The 14260-nt window shown below is 33.9% G+C and overlaps 1 protein-coding gene across 5 annotated transcripts in view; it reads right to left on the bottom strand.

The window, feature by feature from the left end:
- Positions 1–14260, bottom strand: part of LOC145293712 (1-deoxyxylulose-5-phosphate synthase YajO-like) — a 62288-nt gene that overhangs the window by 27688 nt on the left and 20340 nt on the right. For all 5 annotated transcript variants that reach the window (XM_080140150.1, XM_080140149.1, XM_080140147.1 and 2 more), the window contains 2 exons: positions 13864–14026; positions 8577–8750 (listed from right to left, as the gene is read on the bottom strand). In XM_080140150.1, the coding sequence (XP_079996276.1) occupies positions 8577–8750; positions 13864–14026 (337 nt within the window). The remainder of the gene's footprint in view (positions 1–8576; positions 8751–13863; positions 14027–14260) is intronic.

Below are 14260 nucleotides of genomic sequence, written 5' to 3'. Positions count from 1 at the left end.
ACGTATCCACCATGTTGTGTGTTGCGTTATCATCGAATTTACAATAATATAAATTTACATAAAAATATTACAAAAGAATATAACCACGTAAAGAGAGAATAACCAATATTATCCACCATTAAGTCTAGAAGCTGTGTTCCAAAATTCATAATGATAAGTTCATTAGTTTAGAAGCTTATTCTGAGAAAACAAATATAAAGCCCCTTTTTCTTGGGGGGGGGTAAGCATTGTCGTAATTACTTAATTAACATAATGCAAAGCTCTTTGTAAATAAATAAACAAATTGAGCACTTAAAAAGAGGCTATCAAAATGTTTATATGAATAGACATTTGATTGTTTCCAGTCTATCCGCTCTAAAGAGTTGTGTGATACAGTAAAAAAATCTGTCTGTGGTGACTAATACACACACACACACACACACACACACACACACATACATATATATATATATATATATATATATATATATATATATATATATGTATATATATATACATATATATATATATATATATACGTGTATATATACATATATATATATATGTACACACACACACACATATACACATATATCTATATATACATATATATATATATATATATGATTACAACGTCTTGTCAGACGAGTGCCACTCCCTCAGGCACTGAAAGTCCATGAGCCGAAAATGACTTTAGTCCTGCCGGCAAAATTCACACGCTCAAACAGACATGACACTAAAGACGGTCATTAGTATATCATACATATATACACATGCACGCATACATACATATATACACATGCATACACATACACACATACATATAACACACATATATGCATACATACATACACAATACATAATACACATACATTAAACATACACAAGACGGTCAATGGCATACATATATATATATATATATATATATATATATATATATATATAAGCAAATATACATATATACACATGCACACATACATATCTGTAAACATACACACATATATACATACGCAATGCATAATAAACATACATACATATACATACACATGCATACATACACATTTACATACATATAAATACACACACACATATACAAATACATACACACATATACATACATATACACATATGTACACATATGCACATATACATACACTTACCTACATATACATAGACATACATGAATATGCACTCATACACAAACATGCACATACATACATACACATATACATGCATACATATACATACATACACATACACGCACATGCATATATACACATGAATACAAACAATATATATACGTATATACATACATACACATATACATACATATACTCATAGATATACACACATGTACATACACCTGTACATGAACATACATACACCTATACATACATATATACATATAATGATGGCAGATGAATTATTACATGCTTCCAGCATTTCAGGCCTACACGCGTCACAAATTTTCCATAGCTGAGGGAGTATCTATACACAGATGATGTTACAGAGTTTTAGCTTTGTACAACAGCTAAATCTCTCTCTCGGTTCAAAATGTTGACATCAGTTTTGCATGGTGCTGAACTTTAAATATGTTAAGGCCTTGGTGAATTTGGGGGCTAAAAGGCGGTGGGGGAGGAATAAACGATTGATTTAGTCATGTCTTTTTATTGTAAGGTGCAGAACTAAAATTTAAATATTTTAAGGCCTTGGGGAATTTTGGGGCTCAAAGGCGGTGGGGGGGGGGGGAATAAATGATGGATTTAGTCCTTTCTTGTTTTTGCATCGTGCAGAACTCAAATTTACATATGTTAAGGCCTAAAAACTATCAAACAATCATGAGGTTGCTTGCACGGCAACTGACAAGGCAGATCTGCTTGCCAGTCGGTTTGCCTCAAACTCCACACTGAACTCGGTACACCACTCACTCCCTGATTTTCCTCTGCGAACAGACGCCACACTAGACGATTTGAAAATCACCCCTTCTCAGGTACATGCTATTATAAAAAACCTAGACACCTCAAAAGCATATGGACCAGATCTCATCCCGGCTGTGCTATTAAAAAAATGTTCTGCCGAGGTTGCTCCAGTTCTGTCCAAACTTTACAATAAATGCCTTAACGAATCTTGTTTTCCCAACTGCTGGAAAACTGCCTCTGTGGTACCAGTCTTCAAGAATTCTGGTGAAAGAACCGACCCACTAAATTATCGCCCCATTAGCCTCCTCTCGCTTTTCGCCAAAATATTTGAGTCCTTAGTTAATCAAGTTCTAGTCCAGCACCTAACAGCTGCTAAACTCCTGACTGACAAACAATATGGATTCAGGCAAGCCCATTCAACAGCAGATATCTTAACTGTAGTTTCTGAACGTATATACCGTTCATTGGATAAAACAGGGGAGGGTAGAGCGGTGCCCCTTGATATATCTAAGGCTTTTGACAGGGTATGGCACGATGGTCTTCTAAGGAAAATTAGATCATATGGAATCACTGGAAGAATTCATAATGTAATTAAATCCTTCTTAAGTAATAGAAAAATCAAAGTTGTCCTCGACGGTCGTACATCCAAACAATATGACATAAATGCGGGAGTACCTCAGGGGTCTATCCTTGGACCTCTATTATTCCTGATATTCATAAACGACCTCTCTAATAAAATTGTTTCGGAGATAGGTATATTTGCCGATGACACCACTCTCTATAACAGATATGAGGGGAAAACAAATGAACACATATCCAAGGAAATGGCAGAAACACTAGAGGATGACCTCCAATCCGTAGTGGAATGGGGACAAAAATGGTTGGTCACATTCAATGCTGCTAAGACTAAGCTTGTTTCCTTCAATAACTACAAGAAACCTTCTCTACCACCAATAGCAATGGCCAAGAACACATTGCCTGAAAGTACATCTTTTAAACTCCTCGGCCTAACGTTTACAGGGAATATGAACTGGAATAGATACATTGAGAGCATTGCCAAGGCTACTGCAAGGAAGGTTTGCTCCCTCTACCGTGCTAGAAAACTACTTACGCCTGAAAGTATCCTATACCTCTATAAGGCAACCATTCGCCCATGTATGGAGTACTGTTGTCACATCTGGGCTGGTGCATCTGCTGCTTGTCTCTCGCTCCTGGACAGGGTTCAAAAGAGAGTCACCAACCTGATAGGTCCTGAACTGTCATCTAGGCTTCAGCCTCTGTCCCATCGACGAGATGTTGCATCCCTCTGCCTGTTCTACAAATACTTTAATGGTGAATACTCTGACGAACTGCAAACACTTGTACCTCCCCGGCGTAACTACCCCCGACAAACCCGACAAGCTACTAAGTCTCATCCCTTTACAGTAGAGATCCTTAGGTGCAAGAAAGCCTTTTACTCCAATAGTTTCTTCCCCAGAACTGCGGGTCTTTGGAACTCCCTTCCGGGATTCTGCTTTCCCAACTGCAATGATATGCAGAAGTTCAAGTGTAATGTTAACAAACATCTTTCTACTCATCTCCCTTCATAATGACCCCGCTAATTAAGTCCCTGATAGTAGCCCCCTGCTTCAAAGTGGCACTGTGCCTTGTTTGGGGTGAAAATTGAATTAAAAAAAAATTTAAAAAAAAAAAAAAACTGCACCGTTTGTTCATTTTCACCAGGATTTGATGTCCCCTTGGGACTATTGGGGCTAAATTGGTGGGTGGGAGGACAAATGCTGAACTTAGCCCATTTTTTTTATGCCTCGTTCACTGTGCAATCATGGGAGACGATGCTTCACTTGCTTATTGAGGATTCCACAATGTCAAAGTGATAGCCATTGTTACACAGGGTCCTTGTAACAAATTTAATCTCATCATTCAGATCTTTAGAGCCCTTTATGTAAAGGTCTTAATTAAATTATTTTTAATTATATAAAATTAAGTGACTGGAAAGTTGAAAGGACTTGAATTTAATGTTTTAGTTAAAATTTAAATTCTATAATTATTTTTTTATTCTTTCACCTTAATGTTTTATTATTAAATTGTTAATCCTTCCCATGTATATTCAAAATTACTAGTTATATATATATATATATATATATATATATATATATATATATATATATATATATATATATATATATATATATATATATATATATAAATTCGTATTCATATCTGTTTGTTTATTCCCAATTTGATTAATATACATATTAAATAGATAAGAGATTACATACCTGATTTTAGGAGGGGGATACCTTATTAACTGATAATTTCAATTTTGAAATTTAGATCATTATTTTCTCATTTTTTTTTATTACTTGCAAATAATTAAATTAAAATAACTTAATTTAAACGTTTTTATCATCAGCCCAGAAAATTTCGGCCAAAATGCTGTCTGACTTTTGTTTATTTAATGTTTTTGTTTTTGTTTTGTTTGCTGTTCCCTTTCTTTTTCTTTTTTCACAAATTAAAAAGCTGTTATTTTAATTTTTATTTCATTCTAGTTTTAAATATCACGTGATTGCTCTCCAAATAAGGACTCCTGTAAACGTTTATCCAATTTTTTTTTTTTTTTAAGATGTGGCTTTTGTAAAAACAACATCGTCTGAGGAAGTCTCTTGCTTTTTTTATAGCTAGTTGGCTGGAACATGCTAATGACTGTGTAGCGGTACCTATATATTAGTGTAAAAAATAAAATGTATATATATATATATATATAGTCATCCACATACAGTACTGTTTCGCTGTATCACAGCTCACCAGTGCGGCTAAACAGGCAACTACCTCAAGCCAGGATCGAAACCCAACTGCCCTTACAACAGTCAAGACTTCGAACCATTACGCTAATCGGCATCTGCCGTGCGGGGTAATGAATTAACGATGTTTTGAAATTGTCTGAATACCTAAGCTTGATATGTTTACACAAAGAGCATCGCTTATATATATATATATATATATATATATATATATATATATATATATATATATATATATATATATATATATATATATATATATATATACTTTATAAAAACTAACATTTGATGGCGGATGACATTATATTTAGGTTGTGCAGTCACTCATACATGCACGCTCACTCGCAAATAAACGAAACTTTATTCATTTCAATTTCCCCGCGCATTTTGCACAAAAATAAGTTCTTCCAGCAACGGCACAATTTCAAATACACCCATACACTTTTCTCACAACAACAAAAGTAAAATGAACATATTTCTGGCGGACGTAGTTGACGACAGTATCACGTGACAAGCGACCAATAAGAAAATTCAGAAGATTGTCTTTTTTTACGTTTTTCCAAAAACCAAAATATCAGCAGTAGCAATCTTGTTTTTGGAGCCGGCCCAAAATGTATAAAACCGCATGAAACAGTCTTCTATAATGAATTCAGTTCATTCGTTCATTCAGTCACTTCAGTCTTCTTCTCGCTTCGACGACACACGAGAACATGCCTTGCGTCTTCACAACATTGTTGCTGCGCAAGCCGTCAACACCATGATTACACACGCCACGCGGACACTCAAAAATCACTTATGCACACATGCATCCATTCCGCACATTTTCTAATTAATAACAACAAATTACATTCCTCATGGGACTTTTAAGTAAGGCGAACTCCGCCAGATAAACACAAACTTTAAAATAATCTCATTATTTTCACACAGGATTTTAACCTTCTGAACTCCTTGATTCCACGAAGGACTTTCATCTAACATTTTAACCATCATGACTTCGAAAGAACTTTCACCAATCTGACCAATTTTCACCTGAACTTTGTTTTTCACCTTGTTGTTTTTGTAAAAAAAAAATAAATGCGGTGCATTTTGAATCAGAAGGAGGTGTCGTTTTGTTATATTCCTTTCTTTTTTTTTTATTTTTGTTTGGGGCAAAGAAATTTAATTCCACTTAAACCTCTGTACCCCTACAAAGTACAGTAATTATTATTTACTGAAACTGAATTTGGAATAACAAATTTTCTAAGAGATTTTTTAACATTCAGTATTGAGTTGTTATTAGTTACTATCAATTAAACAATTCAGAAACGATTTTCTAAAGAAATTTTGGTCTTAATTACATTGATATCCGGGCAGAAAAAAAAAAACAGAAGACGAAGGAACATTCTGTCTCTTTTTTTTTTTAACTCACGTTCACCCCTAACAAGGCATATCCCTACTTGAACGTAAGGGGTTACTATTTGGTTATTATTTGGGACCATGCTTAGGAAAGATTAACAAGATGTTGGTTTACATCACATTCGAACGTCTGCATATCAGTACAACCAGAGAAGCAGGCAGCAGGAATGGAATTCCAAAGTTTAGCTGTTTGAGGGAAGAAACTATTAGATTTTGTTGCTAAGCAGGTTTGTCAGGGATATGTATGTCAAGGGCGCACAAATGCAATGAGTTCATCAAAGTATGTTCCATTCAAATACTTGTAAAACAAGCACAAAGATGCAAAATTGTGGTGAAGGGACAGAAGTTGGAGTTTAATTGACGAAATGGGACCTATTAGATTGAAAACTATTTTTTTTATATCCTATCGAAGAAGGAGAGACTAGTGCTAGATGCACCAACCCAGATGTGGCAACAATACTCTATGCATGGGCGAAAGGTGATTTTGTAGAGGTACAGGATACTATCAGGTGTGAATAGTCTTCTAGCATGATAGAAGGAACCCACTTTCTTCGCAGCAGCCTTTGCAATATCCTCAGTGTATTTTCTATACTGTTACGTATGCATGTAGCTTTAAACGTGTTCCCTTTGCCTCTTTTGTGTGGATTTTTATCAGCAAAAGAAAGTCCAATTCTTGCATGTGAGAAAAAAAAAATGCTGAATTAAAGCGACAACTTTGAACCGTTTTTATGAATTGGACAATTTTATTTAGTTTATATAAGGTGGAACGATAAAATTGTTACTCTTGAAAAGATGCCATGATTCCATTTCTGTTTGATGAAAATCATTTTTTTTTTTTTTTGTTGTTGCAGACAATCTACTAATTGACTAGTTGTGTACAAATCACAAGAGTGATAAGAGCCTTCTATCATGTCTGAAAGTGACACAGTGTTCAATGAATGAGATCAAAGATGCACCGCTGTACAACTCATGCTCGCTACCAATCGAAGTTATGACAACAGGACCATTGCCAGCACCCTCAAAATACATTGCTTGTTACGAAAAACAGGGACGTGCCAAGGGTGATGAAAACAAGTTTCTAGCCACGGTTTTGGTCTTTGGTGTGGTTTCAAGTGATGGCCATGTTACGCCACCTCACATTTTCAAAGTCAGCTAGAAAGTCAACAACAAAGTGTTCCTGAGTGTGCTGAAAAATGTGGTGACCCCCTGGTGCAATCAGGTGGCTGCTGGTAGACCCTGGGTGGAGCAGCAGGACTCAGCAATGGCCCACAAGTCCAAAGAGACCCGGCTTGGTTTTAGAAGGAATGCTACAATTTTATACCCTTTTCTCACTGGTTCCCTTCCTTCCCTGACCTAAAAGGTACTAGAATAGGAAGTTGTATTACGATGAGGGATTAAAATAGCAAAATGATGAAGACCAATAGACCAACGAGTCAAACGAGCTGGAACAAGGGAAGCAGAAAATAGGTAAGATAATTTGGAAGAACACATGCCATGATAATATTTATAGAAAAGACTGAGACTAGTAACATCACGTCTGTGAGACAGGAGGTGTAGAGGAGAAGAAAGGATGAAGAGCCAATCAAATTACAGACACAGGGTGCCTTCAATAAGTTTCCAGATTTTTTTTGTACAGGCATTTAAATTTGTTGTAGACTCTTGAAAATTCAGTATGTTATTGCTGCACATCTTATGTAATCACTGACCAATTTTTATGATTTCAGGTTTAAATGAACAGCTACAGTAAGAATTGGAATGCATCCTACTAAAGCCCGATTATCACAACTGGTGAATTTCAAAAATGCAATCTGGATATGAGGATACTTTAGAAGAACGATATGCAATAAAATTCTGTTTTAAACTTGAGAAAAAAATCACAGAAACGTATAGAATGCTTTAGATTGCTTTTGGACCATCTTGCTTGAATTGAGTATCAATTCTTTGAGTGACATAAGAGATTCGAGGAAGGCAAGGAGTCTGTGAGAGGTGTGGGAGGAGTAAGGAAGTCAGAATACCAGAGTTGAATGGCCAAATAAAAAATTTCATGGATAAGAACCGTTGTGTGCCTATGAAGATAATAAGTGCAGTTTGATGTCAGTCTGGGAACTGTATACACAGTTATTTGCAAGGAACTGAAGATGAGGGAGATTTGTGCGAGTACACCAGTTCACAACTCCATCCTCATTCCTCATCCTCCCTACAGCCCACACCTTGCCCCTTGTGACTTTTGATTATTCCCTTAACGCATAAGTTCCTCATATAGTTCAGACGTTGGTTATTTTCTAAGATCAAGGAAAACCTTAGAGGTTGTCGTTATGAGACAATTGAGGAGATGAAAGTCGGAGGAGATTACTTCGAAGGGAACTAGAGTTTCATGTGTGTACTATCAATAAAAGTGCCCGTACAAAAAAAACCTGGAAACTTATTGAAGATACCTCGTAATCCAACTGCAAATGATAAACACGCTGATTCTTTGTTTTACCTGAAGGCTGAGCACAGGACTGAATCCCATGTACTTGCAAGTATCGACAATTTTCTGTATCATCCATCCTTTCATGTTGCTCAGACCGAAATGTAGAATTTTTCCACTGCGGACAAGATCGTTGAAGGCCAACAGTGTCTCTTCAATAGGAACATTGTAATCCCAAGAATGCATCTGAAAAGAACAGAATAAAATATCAAATGAAACTGATGGACTTTTATTCCCGTTTGATATGTGGGTTACAGTTAGGGTCAACTTAGCACTGCAGTAGCAGTGTCAGTTGGTCAGAGAAGATGGAAGAAAAGGGAGGAAGTGATATGATAGGTTTCAGAGAAAAACAAGTAAATAAAGATCTAGTTAAAGATCAGATTAATTATGACTTACCACTTATCAAGGCATGAAGGCCACTCGAGGATCAGGATTAATGAATCTAAAGCAGTAGTTTAGTAATTGTTAATGGAATACAGTGCGTAGAATTTGGATTATTTAAGGGGACAGCTCAACAAGAACTTGTTTATGTTGTACTTGAAGGCTACCATATTGTAATCAGTCGGGAAGCAGACCAATAGAACAGTATTCCACATGCAGGCAGTTATAGGAAAGAAGCTTTGTTCATGGATTCTGGGTTTAGATTTAGGTACATATAGAGAGTAGGAAAAATTGCTCCAAACCTTGTAAATATATGAATAATCCAATACTTTTTTCTTTGCATGTTTTTAAAGCAGTGGAGTTGCTAGTTGATTTTGAGCTGAAGTGAATATTATATAATATTGAAAAAAATATTGAAGTGAATATTATATAATATTGAAAAAAATATTGAAGTGAATATTATATAATATTGAAAAAAATATTGAAGTGAATATTATATAATATTGAAAAAAATATTGAAGTGAATATTATATAATATTGAAAAAATATTGAAGTGAATATTATATAATATTGAAAAAATATTGAAGTGAATATTATATAATATTGAAAAAGATATTGAAATGAATATTATATAATATTGAAAAAATATTGAAGTGAATATTATATAATATTGAAAGAAATATTGAAGTGAATATTATATAATATTGAAAAAAATATTGAAGTGAATATTATATAATATTGAAAAAGATATTGAAGTGAATATTATATAATATTGAAAAAATATTGAAGTGAATATTATATAATATTGAAAAAGATATTGAAGTGAATATTATATAATATTGAAAAAGATATTGAAGTGAATATTATATAATATTGAAAAAATATTGAAGTGAATATTATATAATATTGAAAAAAATATTGAAGTGAATATTATATAATATTGAAAAAAATATTGAAGTGAATATTATATAACATTGAAAAAAATATTGAAGTGAATAATATTATATAATATTGAAAAAAATATTGAAGTGAATATTATATAATATTGAAAAAGATAAACTGCAACTACAAGAAATTACAATAAGGAAGCAGCATTCTCCCAACTTCTCATCTTTGAAAATAATGACCAAAATCAATTAAATGGGAAAGACGACTGGAGGTTTTTCATATCAACAACAGAGCCCAGGATAGAATTGCAAGCTAAATACCTGCAATGCCAGCCGTCTCATTAAGGTTCATTCATAAACATGCTTTAATGGTGGAAATTTGTATGCTCGAATAATTTTTTTAATTGATTTGCAATTTATTAATTTTTTTTTTTAGCGATTTTGGGATTTTTTAATGAATAAATTTAAATATAATCATGAATTTATAGAATATATTGTTACTTCACAAATAAATAATAATTCAATAATCATGATATATATGGCAATTCGTTGTACAAAAGATGAATAAATATGTAAGATATTTTAAGGGTTGGGGTTGCTTCATCATTGCTTGTAGCAGCAGCAGCAGCAGCTGAATAATCCAATAGATTATTTTTTTCTTTGCATGTCTTTAAAGCAGTAGTTCCCAAATGGAGTTGTGATGTCAAGATTATGGAGTCACTAGTTGGTTTTGAGCTGAAGTGAATATTTTATAAAACACAGTGAAAAAGATAAACTGTAACTACAAGAATATGGGGGCAAAAATTCCCCCAAATTACTAGTAGTATCAGAAATTGCATTGTTTGTTCTAAAATTGGTCACCATATTTGAAAGGCCTGTAACCACTGCTATAAAGTATATTGTCTGGGTTAGGGTTAGGCCTTTGGTTACTTTAATCCAGACAAATTTCTGATTTTCCCTGTTCTTAACCCTAAATCCCTTTTATTTTTTATCTTATTTTGATGTACTTTTAAAGCACGTGGTCTTAAAGGAGTTTGTAGTAACTGAATTTTAATGTGATTCAGACGAATGCTCAAAAGCAAATACCTCAAATAAGTTACCCTCTTTATTTCTATGGTTCGGTTCAATACTCGCTTTCTTTTTCACTAGTCAAAGTTAGTTTTCATAGGAACGTGTTAACTCATGATATCTTCAATTACTATAAATTGTTTCAAACCCCAAAAGTAGCAAATCTATGTTAAAGTTTTAAGCTGATGCAAACTTACAAGCTTAAAACTAGGAAATAAACAGTCAAAAGCAAGAGAAAGACTTCACTAACCTGCTGCACGGAAGGACCCAACAGCGTATGGTACCCCCCCCCGATACCTTTATCCGGAGGAGGCATTTGGTTGGAAAAGGCAAGGTGGAAACGAATCTTCAATGACTCACATACAAGCCTTTTTCATCTCACACACACATTCTTACATACTAGTGAGAGTGAAGCAAGTAGAAACAGATTTTTAATCACAGTTATACAAGCATTAACAAAAAAAAGGTAAACCAACACACATACACAGTGCCACACTGCCAAATACTCATATATTATTAACATTATGAGCATATGGACATACACATTTCTAAGCCTTGTAACTACTTACCCAACATTCTTTATCAAATACGATTTTTGCATAAAGGAACACTTACTGAAAATAACTTTTCTAATAATGAGATGCTAAGAGCATCCTCTTCTGCCTCAACAGGGTGCAAGATCAACTTTGAAAAATATATACATACTTAGTCTTCGTGAATACTGTAGAACTAATTCTGTTTATCGTGACATCTCACAACTTGCACAAAATAAACGCATTATTTTACTATTAATATCATGTACCTCGCCGTCATTATGTTACATGATAAGGGCTGTCCCCTTTTCATGTAAGTATAAAAATAGAGAGATTAGTTAAAGTGAAAATAAAATGAGAGAAAGCAGAAATCGAACCCTGGACATAAGTTTTAAAGAACAATAGGTTTAAATGGAATGTCCAGTAAATTGTTAATTCGGATGAAATAAATAATAAATAAACTATTCAATTGTTAGAAAGAATGTGGATAATAAAATATGGGTTAAATAAATTAGATATGTAGGTTGAATTCTTTTGTGAAAACAACAAAAGAAAAATAGATTATTGGGAAATCATAATATTGGAAACGTGCAAGTCCACGCATGTTGAGGGCACGTGAATTTTAGTCACGTGGCCGGACATGCGTGGATTTCTCAATATAGGAAGTGATAGTTAGTGAGAGCTGGTCGGTGAGAAACTCAGAGAGAGTCTGGAGTTTGGAATTCGAACGTCTAGGAAGCGAGACGTCACTTTGAAACTAAAATGTGAAGCTTTGAATTCTTGATGAGAAAGTCACGGCCGGTCGTGTGAAGAATAAACTCATCTGTGTTTTTGTAAAGCGTGGTCTTGTCTTATGATTCTTACAAAAAGGTAAAGTGAAAATTGTATTATATATCTGTGTTATAAAATGTCCTTACATACACGTCTCGACATCTCATGTCTACACAATGTCTGAACAGTGAACACTATTCCCTTCACTCAAAGAGCTTCCCTTTCTTCTTCCATTCTACACATCTAAGGAATGAACATTTAATATATAAGAATCGTAATAACATGAACAATCTCTCATAACATGAACAATCTCTCTAAGTCTCTTACAACAACATCTCTCTTCTCCTTCTTCAACAGTATCACTTGTAATAAGACTCTTAAATGAAACGAAATATAACAATTACCATTGCTCTCTCCTATGCATGCACAGAAAAACAATGTGTGTACATTGAATGTATATATAAGTTTAGAATCTAACAAAGCATTTTATTGTACGAATTTTTTTCGTCCAAAATGGGGAATCACGTTCATACAAGCATTTGTGTTATTACGTTTGTAGTGACTGAATTATGATGTGATTCAGATGAATGCTAAAAAGCAAATGGCTTGAATTGCTACCTCTTTTCTTCTCCGCTCCATTGGCATTCGTTTTCTTCATCACTTCAAAAGCAAGTTAGTTTTCATAGGAGCGTGTTAACCGAAAATGTTTTCAACCAATAAAAATCGTTTCAAACCCAAAAAGATTAACAAGCTGTGCGAATGTAGACACTTTAAAACAGTGGATGGTGCATTGAAATCAATGCACTTCAACTCCGCCCATCCTAAAAAACTGGAATGCTACATGCTGAAATACCTCTAAGCCTACTGCCATGTCTCTAGTGAACCCAGTCATCAAGAAGGTAAACTCACACACACACACACACACACACACACACACATACACACACAGACACACACACTGGAACTCAGAAACGAACTTTCTATATTTTCTGTGAACTCCGCATACCAAAAATACACACAGCGCGTACACACACACACACACACACACACACACACACACACACACACACACACACACACACACACACAATGAAACAAATTTTTTGGTGCTTTCTATACTTCTTATTCAAGAACTTTAAAACTTCTTAACAAACTTTGGTGTTTCAAAATCTATTTTTACATTTGTGTAAAATTGTTCATATAAATATATTTTTTTCATTGATTAATGTTTGCTTGCTTCCATTTCAAAATTCTTGTTGTTGAATTAACTCTTGCTAACTGGTGACCCATTCATAATAGTCATGTTTTTATCTATATTTTTTTCATTCGCCAATTTAATTACATTTATATTAATTGTTAGTGCTGTTTTTGGCACTTTCAAAAAATATTACTATTGCCAAAATACACTACTTGTAGGCATTCAAATAAATGTTGTTTAAACAAATTCAAAAAAATGTTGTTTAAACAAATTCAAAAAAATGTTGTTTAAACAAATTCAAATAAATGTTGTTTAAACAAATTCAAAAAAATGTTGTTTAAACAAATTCAAATAAATGTTGTTTAAACAAATTCAAATAAATGTTGTTTAAACAAATTCAAAAAAATGTTGTTTAAACAAATTCAAAAAAATGTTGTTTAAACAAAAAAGCAAAAGAATACCTGATACAAATCGATGTAATGGGTTCGCAGATTTTGAAGACTTTTTTCCACGGAGTGAAAGATGTGCTTTCTACTCAAGCCATAACAGTTAGGGTAACCTGGTGTGAAAATGGTTGAAGAAAACCTACACTTGGTTGCGACCACATATCGCTCCCGTTGATTTCTAGAAAGAAACAAAACAGAAAATTTTTGTTATAAAAATTTAGTTCACTAACAGATTTCGCCAAGGGAATCTTTTTGAATTTGAATTTCTTCTTTTTTTTTTTTTAATACACCATTCACCCTAGGCGGGTGGAACCAACTTTCTTTGATGGAGGAAGTTTCTAGGGAATATCAAATTCACAAGCATTCTCCAGTCGCATATGTATCTCACTCAAAGGAGATGATAACGTTAGGT

This window comes from Euprymna scolopes, chromosome 15 (assembly GCF_053919585.1).
Source record: "Euprymna scolopes isolate OS-2025 chromosome 15, ASM5391958v1, whole genome shotgun sequence".
NCBI lineage: Eukaryota > Metazoa > Mollusca > Cephalopoda > Sepiida > Sepiolidae > Euprymna > Euprymna scolopes.
The sequence above is the reverse complement of the archived record's forward strand: the minus strand, read 5'-3'. Positions and strand labels throughout refer to the sequence as shown.